The 24,149-nt window shown below is 38.4% G+C and overlaps 1 protein-coding gene across 3 annotated transcripts in view; it reads left to right on the forward strand.

Moving 5' to 3' along the window:
• The window catches only part of LOC136876235 (activating signal cointegrator 1 complex subunit 2), a 308,530-nt gene that overhangs the window by 212,216 nt on the left and 72,165 nt on the right, over positions 1-24,149 (forward strand). For all 3 annotated transcript variants that reach the window (XM_067150011.2, XM_067150012.2, XM_067150013.2), the window contains one exon: positions 4,077-4,190. In XM_067150011.2, coding sequence (XP_067006112.2) covers positions 4,077-4,190 — 114 coding nt within the window. The remainder of the gene's footprint in view (positions 1-4,076; positions 4,191-24,149) is intronic.

Below are 24,149 nucleotides of genomic sequence, written 5' to 3' on the forward strand. Positions count from 1 at the left end.
ATCACTTTTCATGATATCTCTGTTGTGATAGTGTAAAATTTCATGATATCCAGTTTGCTGAGTCAAACGACTCGATTGTGATTGATATACACTGACTGACAGAGCAAATGCAACACCAAGAAGGAGTGGTTCGAAAGGGATGAAAGTTGGGGAAAAAACAGAGACGGCACGGACGAATAATTGATTTTTATTTCAAACCGATATGCAGGTTACACAATGCGCACGACATCGACTCAGTAGGATGTAGGACCACCGCGAGCGGCGATGCACGCAGAAACACGTCGAGGTACAGAGTCAATAAGAGTGCGGATGGTGTCCTGAGGGATGGTTCTCCATTCTCTGTCAACCATTTGCCACAGTTGGTCGTCCGTACGAGGCTGGGGCAGAGTTTGCTAACGGCGTCCAATGAGATCCCACACGTGTTCGATTGGTGAGAGATCCGGAGAGTACGCTGGCCACGGAAGCATCTGTACACCTTGTAGAGCCTGTTGGGAGATGCGAGCAGTGTGTGGGCGGGCATTATCCTGCTGAAACAGAGCATTGGGCAGCCCCTGAAGGTACGGGAGTGCCACCGGCCGCAGCACATGCTGCACGTAGCGGTGGGCATTTAACGTGCCTTGAATACGCACTAGAGATGACGTGGAATCATACGCAATAGCGCCCCAAACCATGATGCCGCGTTGTCTAGCGGTAGGGCTCTCCACAGTTACTGCCGGATTTGACCTTTCTCCACGCCGACGCCACACTCGTCTGCGGTGACTATCACTGACAGAACAGAAGCATGACTCATCGGAGAACACGACATTCCGCCATTCCCTCATCCAAGTCGCTCTAGCCCGGCACCATGGCAGGCGTGCACGTCTATGCTGTGGAGTCAATGGTAGTCTTCTGAGCGGACGCCGGGAGTGCAGGCCTCCTTCAACCAATCGACGGGAAATTGTTCTGGTCGATATTGGAACAGCCAGGGTGTCTTGCACATGCTGAAGAATGGCGGTTGACGTGGCGTGCGGGGCTGCCACCGCTTGGCGGCGGATGCGCCGATCCTCGCGTGCTGACGTCACTCGGGCTGCGCCTGGACCCCTCGCACGTGCCACATGTCCCTGCGCCAACCATCTTCGCCACAGGCGCTGCACCGTGGACACATCCCTATGGGTATCGGCTGCGATTTGACGAAGCGACCAACCTGCCCTTCTCAGCCCGATCACCATACCCCTCGTAAAGTTGTCTGTCTGCTGGAAATGCCTCCGTTGACGGCGGCCTGGCATTCTTAGCTATACACGTGTCCTGTGGCACACGACAACACGTTCTACAATGACTGTCGGCTGAGAAATCGCGGTACGAAGTGGGCCATTCGCCAACGCCGTGTCCCATTTATAGTTCGCTACGTGCGCAGCACAGCGGCGCATTTCACATCATGAGCATACCTCAGTGACGTCAGTCTACCCTGCAATTGGCATAAAGTTCTGACCACTCCTTCTTGGTGTTGCATTTGCTCTGTCAGTCAGTGTATCTTCACAGACATGGTATGTGAGTATTTGACTCCCTGTATTTCCCCATTTTGTTTGTTGTATGCCCATATTTTAATCTTTTCTTGCTAAGCTTATATTCATCATCATCATCATCATCATCAATGTCCCACTCCAGTCACCTGGGTGTGGTTATTGATATTATATTAATAATAATAATTAATAAATTAATAATTATATTAATAAACCTTATTCGTTTTAATTGACCTCTGCTCTATGTTATTGCCTCTCTGCTTTGGGGACATCCCTTTTACACTTTGTTTCTCTAGTGCAAGAGGCAAAGAGGCCCGGATTCAGCTCCTGGCAGTTTCTAGCCAGTTAAGTCTTAACTCAATACGGAACCCAACCATGAAGTTTATTACTTTAAATAAATAGTTTTATAAAAGCACTTCCATTCACGGCTGTGGTGATTCGATTCTCATTACTTCCAGAAATTTAAGATTGGCACGAGGGCCCGTGTGTGGTTACAAAGGTACTTCCAGCTCTCCCCTGTTGGGAGTTTGCCTGAAAGGAGCTGCACTACCTTGGAATGAGGACATGAATTTACTTCTGTGTTCACAAGAAATTAATTATGATAGTAATCTTCAGCATTGCAGACAGTTAATCGAGGATATTTTGGTAACTTGCATGTCAATTTCTGTTTTACTTTTACTCTACTAGATGGCCAGGAAGCCAGAACTCTGTTGGGCTGCCTATGATCAAGTTTTAATTAATTTTTAATGGTAAATGTGCCAGATGTATCAATGGAGATCTTATACACTCCAACACTATATAACATGGATTGTCCTTGAAAAATCGCACTTCCTCTGCTGGGTTTGAATCTGCAATCTGTGGTTCAATCAATCAATCAATCAATCAATCAATCAATCAATACTGATCTGTATTTAGGGCAGTCGCCCAGGTGGCAGATTCCCTATCTGTTGCTTTCCTAGCCTTTTCCGAAATGATTTCAAAGAAATTGGAAATTTATTGAACATCTCCCGTGGTAAGTTATTCCAATCCCTAACTCCCCTTCCTATAAATGAATATTTGCCCCAGTTTGTCCTCTTGAATTCCAACTTTATCTTCATATTGTGATCTTTCCTACTTTTATAGGCGCCATTCAAACCTATTCGTCTACTAATGTCATTCCACGCCATCTCTCCGCTGACAGCTCGGAACATACCACTTAGTCGAGCAGCTCTTCTTCTTTCTCTCATTTCTTCCCAACCCAAACATTGCAACATTTTTGTAACGCTACTCATAGGCAGCCTGACGCTATTATGGATCCACAGTGTTTGATAGTGTAGTGATACGAGGTTGTACATAAAGTAGTAGCCAGATAGTCCAGATACTCGCAGGAGATTGGGCATACGCAAATAGGATATGCCAGTAGTCAGATGGCACTGTTTTCAATGTGTAGTGTGCATCTGACGGGCATCCAGTTGGAAGTACTATTGGTATGCGGCGTTGAAGTGAAAAATGTCTATTTCACCGCTCTAAAGCTTGTTTTCAAAAGGTGATCAGTGTTTGTGGATTAAAGTCGAGGTTTCCCATGGCAAAAATGTATCAGAATGGTATTGAGGATTACACGAAGCCTGTGGTGAGTGCATTACCTTATAGGATGGTTGCACTATGGGTCAAGGCATTTTGTGCGGGTTGAAATGAGACTGCGGATTTGCACGTCACAGGTTGCCCATCCTTAAGATCAGGTTGACATTGTGAGTGGTCTCGAATCCATAGACCATCAATGGACTGTCAGCGAGTTATTCGTAGAGGTTGGTCTCAGTCATCAAAAGATGTGGAATGTACTGACAAAATGTCTTTACATGAGGAAAATTGTGTGTCGCAAGCAATGTCAAGCTCCTATTGCAACAGTGACATTGGGAGGTCTTGGAACATCCTCCATACTCACCGGATATGAGGCCTTGTGACTTTGACCTGTTTTCAAAATTGAAGGAACCCTTCTGAGGCTGCCGATTTTCTGACGTGGCATCTGTACTATGCACACTAGGGCACTCTGTTGCTGTAATGAACAGAGAATGCCTTGCCAACAGTCCCCTGCAGCTTCCCAACATTTTGCACTTTGTGGGTGACTACATTGCAGGAATGTAATGCAGTTGCACTTGTTAGTTAATTAAATATTGTTTTATCAATATTGCCAGTACTTTATTCACAGTCCTTGTAGTTGCCTAGGCTGTTAGTAGCTCTTGTATCAGTACTATGCCAGTTTTGTGACTTACCCTGTAGTTTGTTTAGGGCGTTTTCTTGATTTTGTTTTTTTGCCTGATTATTCTTTAGTTTTCCTTTGAACTCTCTATCAGGCCTAGTGGAAAAGTATACACATTTGTCAACATCAAGAACATCATTTTTTTGGACAGCATTGATATCTGATAACTCTGGTTCCTTCCTTCTTTTTTTTTTTTTTTTTTTAATTTTTCATGTTCTAAGGACTGAATGTGGAACAATTTAGAAGTGTTCTTAAGTGAAGGACTATTAAAAATTGGTAAGTGTTGGTAAAAAATGAATGCCTCATGAAATTGTTGATTTGAAGGATTTGTGTGTTCTCAGCGCTGTTTGCAGTACTATGATTATGTAAGTGATGCTGTGGTGAATGGAGTATTAGAAGGGCAGCTACCTCCTGAACTACAGGTATTGGACTACACCCTGCCACGAATTCCACCTGTAAGTACATATCTCTACTTGATCTTTAATTACTGCTACTAAAGATACATATGATACACAAAGAACAGCAAACGAGAATTTCTTACAGTTTTGTACAAAGAGCTGGAAATTTACGTAGGCTAAAAGCAGGCAATTCCTGCATCTCTTTGCATGACATGAGTACATAACTGTTTTTATTAAGTACATTACATTTCATTAAACTGCTTATGTAAGAAAGCTAACAAGCAAAATATGTACATACAGAGTGTTTCTGAACATGTAGGAAGTATTATTACTTTAAAATCTTACGATTTTCTTAGATTACATTCACATTTAAAAAAAAAAAATTTGGTACATGTTTCGTTTTCCATGGAAAACATCTTCAGCCATTATATTGAATGATAGTTACCAAGTATACACAGAAACACAACATAGATGAAACACAATATTATAAACAACTTGTCCTTGACTAAATAAAAGATTTAAATGTCTAAAGAGCTCATGTTTTTCCTCTTTGTTGTCACTGTTTGGCACCTCTTGATGTAAAAGATGTGTTCATGAAAAGCCACTTAAAAACTATCCTAAAATAAGAGATCTTAAAATTTCTTAATAAGTAATGAAAACAGTAGTGTGTAACTACAAAAGTTCTTGTAGTATTTGAAGGAAACGCTTCTCTTCGATATCAAAAGTAGCCGCCATCTTTGACTATGTCAACGTCATACAGCGGCGCTGAACTTCACTCCACATTTCATTGTTCTATGTGTATTCTCTGTGTATGTTTTGAAACTCAATACAATTAAATACCTATTTGTTTTATGGTGGGTATTAAGTGTGTGTCTCTGCTATTTCATTTTCATCAGGTTATGGGCCCAGGATCGTGAACTGCGTGAGTAGATTACGACTTCTCTATAAAAACATACCGTAATTGTGGAACATGACTCAGGACAGTATAAGGCTAAGTATCTCATTACTGAATGATGGCAAAACATTATCAAAGAAATACGAGAGATCCACGTTTGGCAGCAGGCTGTATTTACATCGTAAGTTGTATGGAATACACTATCATGGTGGCTCGATGAACAAGCATATTGATGCCGTCATGGAAGTGGTCAGATTGCTGCGCTCGTCAGGTAAGCCTCTCGAGAATGACGAAATTGTCATGGTGTTATTGGTGAGCCTTCCAGAAACATACTCAGGACTTGTTATGGCGCTCAAAGGTCGTGACGAAGCAGATTTAACTGTGGAGTACGTAACAGGAAAAATACTCGAGCATCAAAGACGTGTCAAAGCAGGCGAGCCGGGAAATGATGACTTCTTGACAGCACTACAGTCAACTGCAGCAGGCTCAAGTAAAGTCAGTCATAATAATAAGAAAGAATGGCACAAAGATACGAAGAAAGGAAAATTAAATAATAAAGAGACACGAATATGTTATTTTTGTCAAAAACCCGGTCATTTAAAGACGGATTGTCATTGGTTCAAGAAGCCAACAAAGTCAAGTGGTAAAAAATCTGCCAAATCGTCGGTCGAGGTAGAAAGTAAACAGAGTTATGTATCATTCGAGATACAAGATCAGCAAAATAACACTCAACCTGAGGAATGGTGCATTGATTCCGGTGCAACAAGTCACATGACTAGCAGCTAACAATTCTTCTCAAGTATATGTGATGTAAAGTCTGCTGTTTATCTTGCTGATGGTTCGTCAGTACAGGCAGCTGGAGTGGGAGACGGACCATTGTATTGTGAACTACCAGAAGGAAAAGTCCAAGAAATAAGACTGCAAAACATTCTTTATGTTCCACAAGTGGACGATAATATGATTTCGGTCAAGCAGATAACAGAACAAGGTAATCGTATAATTTTTGAGAAAAATTCATGTGGAATCTATAATGGACACAGGATCATTGCTGAGGCAAGAAGCGGTGGTAATTTATTTCGACTTCCAACTGTGACTCCAAGGCAGGTAGCTAACACGGCAAGTGAAGAAGGATGTCTGCATTTATGGCATAATCGATTGGGGCACAGGGACAGGCTGCGGTTAAGCGATTAATTAATGAGCACTTGGCCACAGGGATTTAAGTATCTTCATGTTCGGAAGAGGTAATATGCAATAATTGTATTAAAGGAAAACTAGCTCATTCAAAGTTTTCAGATGGTACGCCAAGGGAAACAGAACTGATGAGACTTATCCATTCCGACCTTTGTTGACCTATGTAAACGGCGACACCTAGTGGCAAGAGATATTTTCTGACTCTAATCGAAGACTACTCGAGATATACTGTAGTGAGATTAGTCAAATCCAAGGATGAAGTATCAGGAGTCATACGCAAATATATCGCCCAAATGTCAACGAGATTTGGGAGAAAACCAATTTACATTCGCACAGACAATGGCAAAGAATACGTTTGTAAAGAACTCAACATTTTTCTGCGGAATTAGGGCATACAACATCAGCTTACTCTCCCCTATACTCCTCAGCAGAATGGCGTCGCAGAGAGGAAAAACAGGTCACTAACTGAATCTGCAAAATGTATGCTGTTAGATGCTGGATTGGACAACCATTACTGGGGAGAAGCTGTATTAACAGCAGCATACTTACAAAATCGGTCAGTGAGTTGGAGTATCAATAAAACTCCATTCGAGTTATTCACGGGAGTGAAACCTAATCTTAGTCATCTACAAGTTTTTGGATTGAAGATTTATTCCTTGTTTCCTTAGCAGAAATGCAAGAAATGGGATGATAAAGCAGCAGTAGGTGTTTTTATTGGGTATGATGACTCTATTAAAGGATATAGGATTTTAAACCCTATGACAGGCAAGGTTTGGGTCAGCAGGTCTGTGAAAATAGTCGAATATGACACCAGTCACACAAATCTTGAAACCAATGTCATCTCGAAAACCAACTCAATGATGAAGGGAATTCCTATTGAAATGTGTTTACCTAATGACAATGCACAAGATTCTTACGAAGAAAAAGACGACTTGGAAAAGGAATTTGACAGCACAACTGAAATTGAAGAGGAATCCCTAAGGCATGCATCAAAAAGAAGAAATAAAGGAGTATCACCATAAAGATTGTCCTACAAAATGCAATCAGATTACGTGAGAGAGCCTAGCACGTGGGATGAACTGCCAAAAATGGAACCCCGTGAGCTAAAGTTATGGTCGACTGCTGCTGCAGAGGAAATATGTATTCTAAAGGAGCGAAAAGTTTGGGAATTCGCAGATTTTCTGCCTGGAAAGAAAGTGATTTCATCCAAATGGGCTTTCAAAGTATACTCAGGCTTTTATGTTAAGAGGTTAAACTGATTCAAATGTCCAGAAGACCCTATCTCTTTCGCATTTTTAACGAAATATCATCATTCTAATGGTGCTGTGAATGAAACATGTAGGATCTGCACCTGCAAAGAGAAACTACAGACAAACAAAAAAATGTACAAGATAATATACATATTAAGAAAAATAATGGACTTATCCGCTTGGCGATTCACTCTCCTCTATGAGCAGTTGATAACATTAGTGAAGAATTATCACCTCGGTTTATTCCATCATAATGCTGGATCTCTTTCCTTCTTGATCCCATGTTATTGTATTGGCACTGACACTTTGAAATCGCAGTGATTGTGATGCCATTCACGCAGGTAACACAACACGTGACACTTCGGCCAAAGATACATCCGTAGTAAGAATCGCAGTCCAACCTCAAGGTTGTTCCACCTTAACACAGTAGTACTTTATGTCCAGTGTACAACTTCCAGTTATTTTAGAAAGATTTACAATTTCACCCTTCTCACAACATTCCTCTTCATATATGTGCATCAGTTTTAAACAATACGAACTATTTAGCATAAGCACACTTGGCATCAGTTGAAGATAGTTGCTTATGGCATGTTCAACATGCGAAAGAAGTGTGTCATACTTCCGCAAGTCAGGTTACACACCAGCCATTTGTCCCATGATGGAAGTTAAGATCCATCCCAACCTTATGACTTCCATTGATGAGAACACCATTTCCACAAAATAATTTCCTCATTGTTAACAAAATTTTGGTTACATCATTGTCTTTTATTCTGTAATATAAATTGCTCCAGACATTGGTTTTATGGGTTTAAATCCTCATCTCCCTGTTGACCTATGCTGGTGATCCCATCATGCTTAGTGGTACTCTAGAGTAATGTCAAGACTGACAATTGCCACTCATATATTTTTTTTCCGAATGCAAATTTCCAAGATGTTATAATTTTGTATGTAAATTGTTCATTCAAATCCTGTTACTCGTTCTTTTAACAAATAAACTTTATCAAATAGCTTCTAAATGATGTCTCCAGCTTGACTTCTGTGATTTTAAAGACTTCTTTTCCAAATACACTGAACTCCTTGCTTAATAATTTCATGCCTAAGTTGCAACCTTCAAGATGTGAGCTATGTTGTCGGACCTAAATCTGAAATATGAAATGGCTCATTACAAATAAAGAAACCTTTATGTACTTACTGATTCCACAGACTAATCTGTAATGAATAAGCACAAAATTTTAACACAGTCAACGCTTGCTAACTCTTACTAAAGAGGGCAAAGGTCTGTCAAAGTTAAGGGAAATCTGTGTTATCGAAGGGAAATAAAGTTTTGCAAAAGGAATGAAAACTAATAGTGTAGATCATCTATCGAATGATTTAGAGAAAGTGTTTGCCAAGGTTGACTGGAAGTTATTATTTCCAACTCTGAAAAACGTTGGGTCTTGATTGGAAGGACAAGTGTTTGCTTTTTGACCTGTATAAAGCTCAAAGCACAGAAATAAACATCAGTGGAACGACAAGAGAAACAAGAATAAGAAGAGGAGTGCGGCAAGGCTGTCCCTTATCGTCTTATCTGTTTAATATCTTCATAGAATTCACTATTAGAACAGTAAAAGAAAAAACCAAAGGAATAAATTGTAATGGTAAACAAATTCATAGTATTCGCTTTGCAGATGAAATTACATTGATAGCTGATTCAGAGCACAAAATGACTAGGATGCTCGGTATACTAAACTACACATTAGAGAAGTTGAGGTTAAAAAATAAACACAAAGAAAACAAAAATGATTCTCTTCAAAAGAAGAAGACTGAATTGAAAACAAACATTAGATTAGGATGTACAAAAAAGATCAGGTTAAAGAATTTCATTATCTGGGTAATGTTATTACCAGTGATAATCAGTGCCTGACAGAAGTCAAAAGAAGAATTGCTATGGCAAAACAAGTGTTTCAAAGCAGGAAAATTCTGCTCCCTCTCCAGCTTACGACTACCCCGAGCTGCCTCACTCATAGCCTTATATAGCCTGAGCTGGCGTGCGTGTAGGTGAGGAAGCTTGGGCGAAGCCACGCGCCAGACAAGGAGGCAGCGACTGGGGGTTAGCGAACTAGGCCTCCCATCCTTGCTTTATTACGAGGCATGCTTTTTATGTTAGTACCATTTTGAAATAAATGAAAAAGAAACAGAGATTTTATTTTTATATGAAAGCCTGTACATTACTTTTTAACATAATTCCCACCAGTATTGAGGCACTTGTCATATCGTACAACAAGCTTTTGCATACCATCCTCATTGAAGTTGGCCGCCTGATTTGTCAGCCACTGCAACACGGCCATCTTGACACCATCATCGTCATCGTTGTGGCGTTTACTGGCCATGTGTTTCTTCAAATGCAGGAACAAATGGTAATCACTGGGAGCAAGATTGGGACTGTATGGAGGGTGATAGAGTTGTTCCCAGCGAAATGGTGTGATGAGGTCTTGGGTTCGATGAGCCGCATGTGGACGGGCATTGTCGTGAAGCAAAAGGACACCCTTACTGAGCATGCCACGCCTTTTGTTCTGAAACTTGAGGAAACACGTCAGATAATGACGTAATCATAACGCGTCTGTTTTCTCTCACTGCTTGGTCAACTGCCTGCACCAAATCTTCATTAATGACTGAAGGTCGCCCACTCCGTTCTTCATCATGCACATCTTTGTGGCCACCGTTAAATGCTTGAACTCATTTCCTAACCATTCCATCGCTCATAATGTTTGGTCCGTAAACTGCACAGATCTGACGATGAATATCGATAGCTTTCAAACCTTTTGCCCTCAGAAAACAATTAACAGACCAGACTTCACAGTCGGCGGGACTCTCGATCAGCAAGGGCATTTCAAATGATTGCCAACAAACGTACACAAGGGCGACTATTACCGTAATGGTGTCTCAGCCTTGCCAATAGATGCAGGCACACAGCGCACATGCACGGAATATCAAAACTTACTAAAAAAACATACCTCGTATTAAATTTTATAAATACAGGAGAATATATATACAGATTAGGTTGGAACCCTTACAGTACATTTATGCACTGACAGTCCCTTGGCTAAGCCAACAATACAAATACAAATCACTAAAAGAAAGATTATTCAGAACACTACAGCCGGAGTACCTTCCGGTGTCTGCTTGGAGTTACTCTGGACTTCCATTGTTTGTGCTGAAGAGGAAGGTTATAATGATGTTGTAATAATTGGAGGAGATCTAAACTTGCCTGAAGTTGAATGGAATGGAGTTGCAAGTGAAGCCCATGAACAGAAACTGGCAAATAAGTTAATTTGGGAGGGTGGATTTACACGAGTAGTACAAGCACCAACTCATCTCAATAACTTATTAGATGTATTCTTGGTTAAACTATGCGAAATTGTTGATAATACTGAGGTAATTGCAGTGATAGGTGACCATAAGGCTGTAGTAATGGATATAGGACTGGTGCCAAAAATCCTTAATAAGAAAGTCACACAAGATAAGAAATTGTACAGAAAAACTAAAGTTGAAGAATTCGGGACTTACCTTTAAATCACAATTCAACTGTTGGGTAAGTGAAGAGAGTAATGTGGATACACTTTGGGCAAAGTTGAAAGGAATTATTTGGGAAGGAGAGAAGAGATTTGTACCTGTTAGGAAGGATAAAATTTCCTCAGAACCTGTTTATTATACAAAGGAAATAAGGAAATTAGAACGAAAATGTAGAATTGTAAACAGGAAAATCAAAGATGGTAGGGAGAATAGAGAAACTAGAAAACAACTAATAAGGGAACTTAATAGAGTAAAGAAGGAAGCAAAAGTAAATTAAATGAATGGCATATTAAATGAGGGTGATGACCATAAAGGGAAATGGGAAAAGCTATATTCATATATTAGGATTCAAAAGGGAAACAGTATCCTAATTCCCACAATGGTGGGAGAAGGGGGTGAACAGTTTTTAACAGATAATGAGAAAGCAAATCTACAGTATTTAGTAGGGAATTCATAGATTCAGTAGAAGATTGTCAGGAGTTGGAAACTGAAACAGAAGATAGAGAAGGAGAGACACATAAGGAAACAAGAAGCTTCTCATTCACAAATGAGGATATTTTCAGTGGTGGGGCAGCATCATGTTGAATGGCCGTACGGACCTGCATATCTTCATGGGTGGTCCGAGGAACACTGTTAACACTCAGAGATACAGGGATGAGGTACTGGGACCACATGTTCGACTCTTCAGAGGTGCGGTTGGTCCAGACTTCCTCTTAATGGACAATAATGCCCGACTGCACTGCTCTGCTCTGGTGGATGAATTTCTGTCTGGGGAAGACATTCATCGCATGGAATGACCAGCCAGGTCTGCGGATCTGAATCCTGTTGAACATGTCTGGGATGCATTGGGGAGGTGAATTTCATCCCGTCAGCCTCCACCAAGGTCCCTCCAAGACCCTCGCATTCCCCTCTCGGAGGAATGGGATCGACTGCCACAAGAGCTCTTGGACCATCTGATAGAGAGCATGTCACGTTGCTGCAAAGCATATGTGGCCGTTAGGAGTAACCATACACCCTATTAACAATATGTTTTAATGTTTTATTGTGAAAGACATTGCCGAGTTTTGTTATTAAGGGTTATAAATTTCATGTTGTTGGTCTGTATTGAACTGAGAATAACATATGAGTAACAACACAGTAAAGGTTTCCACCTATTCAATACAAAATATATTCACAATATTTTAAAATTACATGGAACTGGTTTCGACCCATCTAGGGGTCACCATCAGCCACATCAAAGCAAAGATCACTCTTGACGATATCCTAAGAACATGTTAATTTTAACAGTAAGATTATTATGGAATAACAAGTGAATGTGGTAAATGAAAAGAGATGTTAGTATGGGACAGGTGAGTAATAGCTAATAAATATACAATATACAAGGAATATACATAAGAGGTTTGGAAAGGGGGCTTAGTGTTGTAAAAATTATATAATCATGGAAAACAGTAAATCCTTATAATGAAGAATGCAATGTGAAATGACATATATAAAATTATATGTGGCTTAGGAAGAATGGAGGTGGTTTAGGAGGGGAAGAGGGCTTAAGGTGGGGTGGAAGGGTGCGGGAGAAAGGGTAATTGTCTCGGAAAAGTACCTTTGATTAAATTTAGGATTGAGTTTTGGTTGACTGCATTATTGTTTCTGAGGAAAGTGATAAACAGATCGAAAAGTATGTTGGGTTTCTCTGAGATTTCATTGAGATTGTGACTGGCATTAAAGTATTGGTCTAGGTGTATGTAGTAATTTTCCATTATGTCGACATATGTCGACATACACCTAGACCAATACTTTAATGCCAGTCACAATCTCAATGAAATCTCAGAGAAACCCAACATACTCTTCGATCTGTTTATCACTTTCCTCAGAAACAATAATGCACCCAACCAAAACTCAATCCTAAATTTAATCAAAAGTACTTTTCCGAGACAATTACCCTTTCTCCCGCACCCTTCAACCCCACCTTAAGCCCTCTTCCCCTCCTAAACCACCTCCACTCTTCCTAAGCCATATATAATTTTATATATGTCATTTCACATTGCATTCTTCATTATAAGGACTTACTGTTTTCCATGATTATATAATTTTTACAACACTAAGCCCCCTTTCCAAACCTCTTATGTATATTCCTTGTATATTTATTAGCTATTACTCACCTGTCCCATACTAACATCTCTTTTCATTTACCACATTCACTTGTTATTCCATAATAATCTTACTGTTAAAATTAACATGATCTTAGGATTTCGTCAAGAGTGATCTTTGCTTTGATGTGGCTGATGATGACCCCTAGATGGGTCTAGTTCCATGTAATTTTAAAATATTGTGAATATATTTTGTATTGAATAGGTGGAAACCTTTACTGTGTTGTTACTCAAGTTTTGTTAGTTGTACCTTAGCTATCAGAACCTTTCTGACACTGCTTTTTGGACAAGTTGTGTGCCATATGGTGTGTGATTCAGCTTCCCTTTGTTCAGCAATCCGTCTGACATTCCTATCAGGCAGTATGGCCTCGTTTAGTGATTATGCTTAACGTTTGGACACTAGTGTATATGCAAATGATTTAGGGAACAATATAACATCAAAAATAAGACTGTATGCAGATGATGATAATTGTTTCTTCTTTTTTCTTCTTCTTCTTTTATGACCACCTAGGATCACTTTAGTCTGTCCCTCGTTCAGGTCTCTTTGAAGGGATTGTTCTGGCGTTGCGGTCCTCCCAGTACTTCTTCAGACGCTCCGATCTTCGTGCCCTTTCCTCAGTTGAAAATGTGCGTGTTGTTGGTTTGTTTCGTGTAAGGGTAAAGCAGAGGTTTGTATTCTTGAGTTTGATAATTGTTTATAGGGAAATAAATAACATAAGAGGATTGTACAGAATTACAAACAGACCTTGACAGTAGCCAACTTTGGGTCGAAGACAATAATATGAAGATTAATGGAGGCAAATCAATTGTCACAACATTTACAAACAGGAGTTAAAAACTGAATTTAAATATACTTTGGGTGAGGTAATTGTCCCAAAAGATGTCAAGTGCAAATATTTAGGAGTGAGATTTTAAAGTAATTTGCCCTGGAAGGGTCATGTTGGTGACATTGTTGGGAAAGCATACAGTTCATTACATGTCTCAATGAGGCTACTTAAGGGGTGCAACAAGGAATTAAAAGAGAAAAGTTACTTAAGTGTGGTTCGTGCATTATTTGAAAATGCAAGCAGTGTTTGGGATCCTCACTAGGAATATGTAACAAAAGAAATAGAAGGTGTGCAGAGGAAAGCAGCGAGATTTGTAACAGGAGATTTCAGGAGAAAAAATAGTGTATCAGAAATGTTAGAGAAACTTGGGTGGGAAGCTTTAAATAAGAGTAGGGAGAAAACTAGACTTATAGGATTATATAGAGCTTATACAGGAGAGCAAGCATGGGGAGAAATCCGTGAGAGGCTTCAGTTGGAAAATAATTATATCGGCAGGGCTGATCACAAGTATAAAATTAGATGGGACTTTAGCAGAAATGATTGGGGTAAATTTTCATTCCTTGGGAAGGGCGTGAAGGAGTGGAACAGTTTACCTGGGGAAGTGTTTGATCCTTTTCCAAAGTATGTACAGATATTGAAGAGAAGAATAAATGGCAACAGAGAAAAGAAATGTAAGAGGGCATTTGACCTGTGTAGGTTATTGTAATAATGAATTTTTAGTAATAAATTAATTCCATCCCCTTGTCTATGGAGTTTGGAGAGCCGAGGTAGGGGACTGCCTGTAGGGGTGAAGTACAGTGGGGACTTCGAGGGTCCTGGGACCACTACGGTAGGTGTGAAGGCCCTTCAGGAACTCTGAAAAGCAGTGGCAAATGTAGCTCTGGTTAAGACGCAGCAGGTCGTTATGCACGTTAGGTACTAAAATGGGTTAAGAAAAAGCAGTGTACTTTCAAATCTTATAGCAATATTGTATAGTATATTTTGAAGTGATTCCACATACTGTATATGAGTTGATTATGTGTGTAAGTACAGAAGATATTATGAGTAGAATTTTGTAAACAATAGACATTTATTAAAGATGAGCTGTGTGTTTAATAGCAAAAATTTTAATGTAAATTTATAATACTTTATTTTATGATTATTTTTTTTCATTTTTTTCATTTTTAACTTAAAATGTAGTTGTTGTTAATAATGTATTTTTGTGTATCATTTGCCACCGAGGTAAAGACCTCATTTACAAATAAAGTATTTTGATTTGATACTAGTCTTCACACTACTAACACAGTTTTTGTACATAGCTTTTATCATTTGCACTTCACTCTGTTAACTTGTTTTTTCCGTAATGTGTCCCAGACCAACTGTCTGGGCACACTGTCATAAGCTTTCTCAATGTCAATAAATGTAATCATCATGTCTTTTCCAAACTCCCATATTTTCTCCATAATATGTCTTTATGTAAATATCAGGTCAAACGTTGATCTGTCTTTCCTAAAACCATACTGTTCTTCTTCCAATGAAATGAATAATTAATAGCATTGTGCATTCCAATCATTAATTTGAATTAGTACAAACATACCTACAAAGATGCACACGAGATGCTGTCAGTTGGTACAATTATTTTATTCACATCTATTTATAAATTAAGCACACACATAACCTTAATCACTGCTGTCACATACAAAACATTCACATCACAAAGCTGCAATTTAAAAAATGCCAATTGCTGCACATGGAGATTGCAACTTGGAAACACAGTTGAAATAGTTGCCTACAGACTGCCTTACTTGGCATGTCAGCCTAACCACAACACGTGTTCACCAGTGAAACTGCTACTAAACAATAACTCCCTAACCAATAATTCCCTGTCACCTCTGTGGATCAGTGGTAGTGTGACGGCCTCTGGATCCCAAGATAGCGGGTTCAAACCCGGCAGAGGTAGTCGGATTTTTGAAGGGCGGAAAAAAGTCCATTCGACACTCCATATCGTACGATGTCGGCATGTAAAAGATCTCTGGTGACACATTTGGTGTTTACCCGACAAAATTCATTAAATCTCGGCCATAGACGCCCAAGAGAGTTTTGGTTTACTCAGTCTGCCATCTAGTGAGCCTACAGTAAAATGGAACGTCGAATTTGACGAGCAAACAGCCAGATGGCGTCCAATTAAAATGTCAGTACACGGTAGCTGAGGCCATACAATTATTATTATTATTATTATTATTATTATTATTATTATTATTATTATTATTATTATTATTATTATTATTTACCGTCAGTATCGTCTCCTTATATATGTCCTGTCCAGGCTTCCAGAAATATACATTACAAAAAAACTACCTTTGTGAAAATTCTATAGTGCCCAATACTTAGACATAATGTACAGAATATTCTCAGTCGTTCTCGTCTACCTATTACCATTCTGGAAGTTACAGTGTGTTTCACAATTATGGATTACAAATCATACATACAGGCAAGAATAAATAATATACAGGTTCTTCCATTAATTGAACTGATATGAATGTTTATGTACAGCACATGTTTCATGACATAACCTCACACACAATACGATCATTCAACTGCGTAAATAATAATAATACTAATACCAAATGGATGCACATCACTTCATAGCCATACAAGTAGTAATAATAATAATAATAATAACAACAACAATCTGAACAACTTGTGAAAATTTAAATTTATAAATCCACCTTTACAATACTGTAATTTTCTTTATTGAAAAGACTACATTAGACTATATTCATGAAACATGTTTCGTCCTCTTATGGGACATCCTCAGTTACACATACAAACATTGAAAATAAGGTGAGGGCACGTTAAAATAAGTAAATGAAAATATTCTCGAATATTCCAGTATCAAAAACAATAAATCTTGTAAAGAAAAATCTACTTAAATGTAGTATATTAAGTAGGCAAGAGGTAGCTGATTTTATTAATATCTTGGAGTTCGTCACCCCTAATAATTACTTCACGTTTAATGGCCAGATATATAAACAGGAAGGTCTTCCCGTGGGGGCCCCAGCTTTATGAATTATAGCGGAAATTTACATGGATTTTCTTGAAGATAATAAAATCACCAACATTAAAGGGATAATATGCTGATTGAGATACGTAGACGACATGTTTACAATAATTGATCCCAGCATTACTAATGGAGAGGAGGTATTAGAGCAATTAAATAATATGGATTCATAGATTAAATTTTCTTGACATTTCAATTATTACTGACTCTAATAAACTTAGGTATAAAATATTCAGGAAACCCACTCAAACAGTGAACGTAATTAGACAAAATTCCATACACCCGGCAGCACATAAGAGGGCCTCCTTTTATAGTATGATTTACAGGGCTTATAATATGCCCATATCAGAAGCAGATCGTAAAAATGAATTGGATACTATTCATTTTATAGCTAAAAGTGATGGGTTCAACAGGCAATTTGTGGACAAAATTATTAGCAAATTCGAGAAGAAATCATTTTCGACATTGACCAAGGATACTAGAAAGAAAGTATATAGTTACACCCTTTTCACCTACAGTCATAGTAAAATATACGAAATCACAAATGTTGTTAAGAAAATATGAAAGTTCTTTCAAGACAACCAATAATGCTAATCTTTTCTATAATCAGCACACTATCAATAACTGCAATAGCAAATTTCAGAAATCGGGAGTTTACAAATTAAAGTGCCAACAATGTTCCGCCAGCTATATCGGACAGAGAGGCCGCAATTTTAACATAAGCTATAAGGAACATGTTAATGCATCAAAATACGGCAGATTCTCGGCATTCAGTTCTCATATGGTCGATACCAATCATACATTCACGGACATAAAACAAGACCTTCACATTCTCCAATCAAGTAAGAAAGGAAATTATTGAATATTTTGGAAAACATTTTTATAAATATTGGTAAAAAATGCAGCCCCATTTATAATTGAATGAAATATCGGGGAAAATCAATATACTTTTTGAGGAGATAATCATTAAATTCTTTACATGAAGGCGTGCGAGTAATGGTTTACCTTACACCTCTCCCCTTACATCAAACTCCTCAATCTCCCCTCCTAGTCAGTCCTCAGCGACCTTCGAGGACGTCACTCAGTTACCTTTAACACTTGAGGTGGAGTGGTCGACGCAGGACGGGCAAGGAGGTGAATGAACAGATGGGCACTCAGTTTACCTTTCAATTGAATTTTTTCTTTAGTTCACTCATATTTTTTTCATTTTTAGGCCCATGGATGACATTTGTAAAAGCATAGAACATGATATGAAAATCGGAAATGCTGACAGAGCATACAATCAAGTAAAAAGATTGCAATTCAATGCTAAAATGAAATCCAGTGTAATAAAAGATAAGGAAGGAAATGTGTTAATAGAAGATGAGGAGGTAATGAAGATATGGAAAGAGTATTTGGAGGATCTGTATAATGGAGTAGAAATGGACAATGTAGATGAGTACATCATAAAACAAGAACAAGTTTCACAAGATGAACTAGGTCCTCCCATAATGAGAAGTGAAATCAAAACCGCACTGCAACAGCTGAAAAAGGAAAAGGCTCCTGAACCAGACAAACTGCCTGCTGAACTGTGGAAAAACTCTGGAAGAAACCTGAAGGATGAACTCTTCAAAATCACCAAGTACTGCTATGAAAACAGAGATCAGCCATTCCAGTTGTCATGGATGTTACATTTTTACTCATTCAAAGCCCTTAACATTAAACTGTAAATGCATTTTGCGAATTTTTTAAACATGAAACACGGTAAATGCTAATTAACTCCCTATAGAAGAAACTATGTTGAGTAAAATGTATTACTATTCCGGAAACTGAAACAAATGTTCCGTCACGGATGTTACAGAATTTGTGAACTCACCTTACAGGCAGTGAACTAAAATTAAAAATTCAGGTTACTGCCTTAGACAGCATTCATTTTACACACATTGTGTTGATCTGAAAGCTTTAAAAATACTAATTCTGATATATTAATTTAAAAAATTGAAAAAGGATTGATTTTATAACTGCTTTATTCATGTCACGGATGTTACATGGAATTTGTCACGGATGTTACATCTGCCATGATACATGATATATTAATAAGATTACATTGTATAATTAACACAGTTATGCAGTAATAAATTATTAGACCTCTAAATAGAAATCAGAGCAAATTATTTTATTTATTGGGTAGAAGAAACCATGGACTGAAGAAAAGGGTAATGTGTGGTGATTATCCAATTTGTAATTATAACATGAATAAGACTTTAAAGACTTTTCTTAACAAATACTACTCCTACAAGCAGACTTCGCTTCCGAAATAAAAAATTCAGGCACTCCTGCTCTTCACAAATATTGCAGCACATTTTCTGTAGCAGTGCCCTTGGTGTTAAAATATTTCCTTGATAATCAAGACAGAAACGAGAAATAGCATGAACTAAAAATCTGAAATGTTCATGCTTAATACGAACACATACATTGTGGGGAGTGTCTTTCTGGTCTCATGTCTGGGATGCGTTTCAAAGAATTTTGAAAGAGATATCCTTACTTCAGGACGTATCTCCAAGAATCGTTGCGAAGCTACTGGATCATTCATTACAAGGTAGCATTTCTGTCTTTCCTCCTCCTTCATTGTGACTTCATCCTTTACTGCAATGCAGTCTCTTGTGCCAGATGTTTGCTAGCTGATGTCATCATTTTCAAAAAATGATTTCACTGTTTCCAAATCTTCTTTTCAGTATGATCGTCCCCTGCGAGACACTGTAACATTCATAACGTGGATATCTGACTTCGGGAAAGCTTCTTTTAAAAGTTGTCTGACAACAGCCTGTTTTTTTTGAAGGGCTGAATGGCAAAGCCTTACATGCGTTGTGGACAACTTTTCGAAGTGTGCTTGTTGAAGAATATAAGCCTAAAGCTGAAGGATTTAGAGATGTATTGTTCTTTATTGCTTCTGGTTTTTTCCTCCTCCACTCCTGTACCTTCAGTTTAGTCTTTTCTCTCCTCAAATCAAAAGGTTTTTGTCTTTTTCACATTTGTCTTTAACTTGTTGCCTTTTTTACCTATTCCTTTCCCTATCCTTCTCCAAATATGCAGCCCATCTCTATGGATTTTTAGATTTAATTTTAGCTCTCATTTTTGCCATTCTAGGAGCAGACTTTGCAGGTGGCATTATCTACAAGAAAATACATGAGTTGTGTAACATGGATTATAGTTCATAAAGAGACAGCCTTAAACTAAAAGTATCAGTGGTGATAGAAATGTAACATCCGTGACTTGTAACATCCGTGACGCCTATTATATTCTTATTTAAACTCAGATATTATCTTTATGATGGTAGGGTGCAAGTATTTTAATAGAATGTCAACATTTTCTACCTTTGACAAAAACGAATTTAGTTCAATGATATATTTTTTAAAAGTTTCTTCTTTTTTGTCACGGATGTTACACCATGTACATCTGACTACTGGTTTACATTTAATTAATAAATTTGCTCACCTTGGTCTCCGAAATTCAGTGTGTAGAGTCTCAAAATATAAAATCAGCAGTAAACTTCCTGATAATGGAGTTAACAGTTGAACTGCATGTAAATAAATTCTTCCAACTTCAGTGAATAAAACTGGCCATATACTACCAACTACAACCAGCTACTTCCGTTAGCAATAAAACATATCAAATATATTATTTTTCAAAATATCTAAGCAGAATGCTTTAATTAGAGGTTTTATCTACTCACTGCATGAAAATAGAACATATTTATAAACAAATATTTTTTCCGTAGAATTCCCGCTTTACCTGGAATGGCTGAGATATGCCAGAGGATTTTGTAGAAAGCAAAGCAATAATTCTACACAAAAAAAAGGGAGATTCAACAGAATGTTCCAATTACAGAATACTAAGCCTTGTTTCACATCCAGAAATAATATTCACATGCATATTAAAAAAACAGGATCAAAATGCAAATTGAGCAGAATCTAGACGATGATCAGTTTGGGTTCAAGAAAGGAGTAGGAACGCGAGAAGCTATTATAGCACTTAAAACCATCTTGGAGAGAAGACTAGAGCTTAACAGAAATACATATATAGCTTTTGTAGACCTGGAAAAATCTTTTGACAATGTTCAGTGGAAAAGATCGTTCAGAATTATGAAGGATATTCCTTTGGACTGGAAAGACAGAAAAGCAATACTAAACCTCTACATCAATCAAAGAATAAACATTGAAAGTAATGAAACAGTATGCAAGGTTAGGATCGGGAAAGGTGTAAGACAGGGGTGTTCCTTATCACCATTTCTATTTACTCTGTACATTGAAGAGGCCATAAAAAATTTTAAATCAAAAACACCTGGAATTAAAATAAATGGAACAACCAGTGTTGCCAACTTATTTTTTCAAGATCCGCTAAATACTACTAAAACTCTGCTAAAATTCCGCCGAGAAATCCGATCTCAAATAATGAGCAATAATAACAATATTAACAATAAAAGTAAATATCTACACTCACCTGAGTTTAACTGGGATTGGTGAGATGAATATTCTTAAAAAGTCAATTAGTCATCCTCATTCACATCAAAGAGTTCAAAGGAGGACTCATCTGTTGCTGTGCTAGTGCTAGGATGTGGATCGTCCGTGCTGCGGTATGCTGCCATGGTTCCGATCTGCGAAGTACGTTTGTGGGTAAACACTTTTTTATGCGCCTCAAGCCAGCCCTTACACTTAGGATGGAATTAATTATTTGAATATTCAACTGGTTACGCTGTGATGTTTTCATCAAGTTTAACTGGCTAAATGCTCTCTCCACCTCAGCATTCGACCACGGCAAGACTAACAGCATTAGTGCCAAGTTAGAAAGTTCTAGGAACAGATTCAAACCCGCTGCATCCCTGTATAACCTAACCTCATTCCAAAATTCTACCGCATTGCTTGTATTTTGCCACGTTACCGTTGTTAATTTTGTCCATTGAAAGTCAATTTTGGTTATGTCAGAATTAGGCAGTTCCATTTCCTCAGCTAACGGTATGATGGGTTCTTTTATAATACGTAGGCATAGTGACATTTTCTAAAGAATGTCTACATCTTGTAGCAGACGACGTTGCAGTTCAGATGTAAGACATAACAGAAAATTCTCGCATCTTCCCCGAAGATTATCTTCCGCATCCAAGGTTAACATACTATGATTTTTCAGTTTTGTCAACAAACTTTCTACTTTGTGTCAGAGGTAAATTCTATGGGCTTTGTGATGTCTTATGTCAACTGTCAGTAGATCTCCCTCATATCCTGGTAATACAAGTCTTATCAGTCCCGAAATCAATACAACCAGATCATTCAACAGTCTACAAGGACCTGCCGAGTTTGATTAAAACGATTGATTTACATGCTGAAATTCCGCTAGATAAGGTTTCAGGAAAATCGTGTAAACTTTGTTTGTAACATCACGGTACATATCGTAGAGTAGTTCAGCCTTATAGCATTTTTCAGTCAGTCTAACTATTTCAAAATGTTTATGTAACTCCACCCGTTGAGAAAGGATGCGACTGACTGCCACCTCGATTGACATCCATCTCGTGTTATCCTTATGAACAATCTTAAGAGGATCAGCTCCTTCATTGATCGTATTGTACAAAAGTTTGTACGACAGCTGGCGTAATGATGATCTGGAAAACCATGAGTACGTCTCTGACTGCAGGAATTCTACATTTCTAGGTAAAGCCTCCCCTGCAGCTGTTGATATGGCCAACTGCACAGAGTGCACGGGATCAAAACAAGATGACTTACTTCTTCTTTCAGTTTTTTATGCACGCCGTTATTGACGCCTGCCATAACTGATGCATTGTCTGTTCCAATTCCTTGCATTTTCTGGATATCTAATCCGAAATCCGAAAGCACACACTTCAGCCCTGCTACAATTGCCATAGCGTTACCCTGTTCAAGTTCTACTATTCCCAGGAAAGTGGAAACAATGCGGCTTTGTGTTTTCGAGAAATAAACTATACACACGGCAAGCAGTTTTGACACACTTATGTCAGTGGATTCATCTAAAAGAACACTGAAATGACTGTCACCAATGTCAGTTTTTAGTTCGTCCTTAAAGTGAGGGAAAAGGATATTCTTTATAATACTACTGCACTTTGTTTGATGTAAACACAAACTCGACGTGTGTTCCGCTCCCTTAAAATACTTTTTTGTGTGGTCAGAAAGGTGATCCACAGATCTTATCGCGCAGTGATTTACACTAAATAAGGCTAATGCTGCTTCAACTGCCGCGCATTCGTTACTGTGTCTAACAACGTTAAATGATAACTTCATTTGTCTCTCGGATGAAAAAGGTTCAGCGGCAAGTAGATGTTTTTTTGCTTTTGGAATGGAGAAGCAAATCCGACAGTTTGGGCTTCATAGTGCACTGACAGTACTTGCACCGTGCATTAGAGCTACCGGTATCTGCAGGCACCTCAATTAGCCATTATTCGTGGTTTAGCCATTCTTTCCTAAACTTCTGCGTATACTTTTTGTCCTTCTGTTTAGACATGGTAATGAAATATAGTACAACTGTAATAACAAAAATATTCAAACCTAAGACCACGATTTAAGATAAGCTACACTCCGAACACTTCCTAATGCACCGATAATTAGACACTGCAAAGCACGAACATTTTACCGTTAAGCACACACAGCGACTTACTGAAGTTAACCTCCTGCCTGTGAGGCGGCGAGCTAAAACTTGTAGGCGTTTTAGTGCCGGGTGCAAACTAGGTGAATCCCCTACCTCAAGGGTCCACACGTCCAGAGCGGTCTTCCTTCAGAGCATAAATATAAATAGTTTCATTATCTGTCATCATTCGCCAACTAAGAGATAAGTACCCACTCCCCACGCATTACAAATTTATGATACCATTATCTCATAACATCAAATCCAAATAACATGTTTTTCGCATGCGACTGCTAGCTCCTGACAAGAAATACAGAATAGTTTGGAGACGGACTGGAGTAGAATTTTTTTTAAAAACATACAATGGGTGAAACGCTAAATTCCGCTATAATAAATCTAGAATTCCGCCAAAAAGTCTGCTGTCCGCTAAATGATATATTTTCTCTGCCGACAGTCTTCTAATTCCGCCAAATTTAGGGGAAAATCTGCTAAGTTG

The sequence above is a fragment of the Anabrus simplex genome, chromosome 6 (genome assembly GCF_040414725.1).
Source record: "Anabrus simplex isolate iqAnaSimp1 chromosome 6, ASM4041472v1, whole genome shotgun sequence".
Taxonomy (NCBI): Eukaryota; Metazoa; Arthropoda; class Insecta; order Orthoptera; family Tettigoniidae; genus Anabrus; species Anabrus simplex.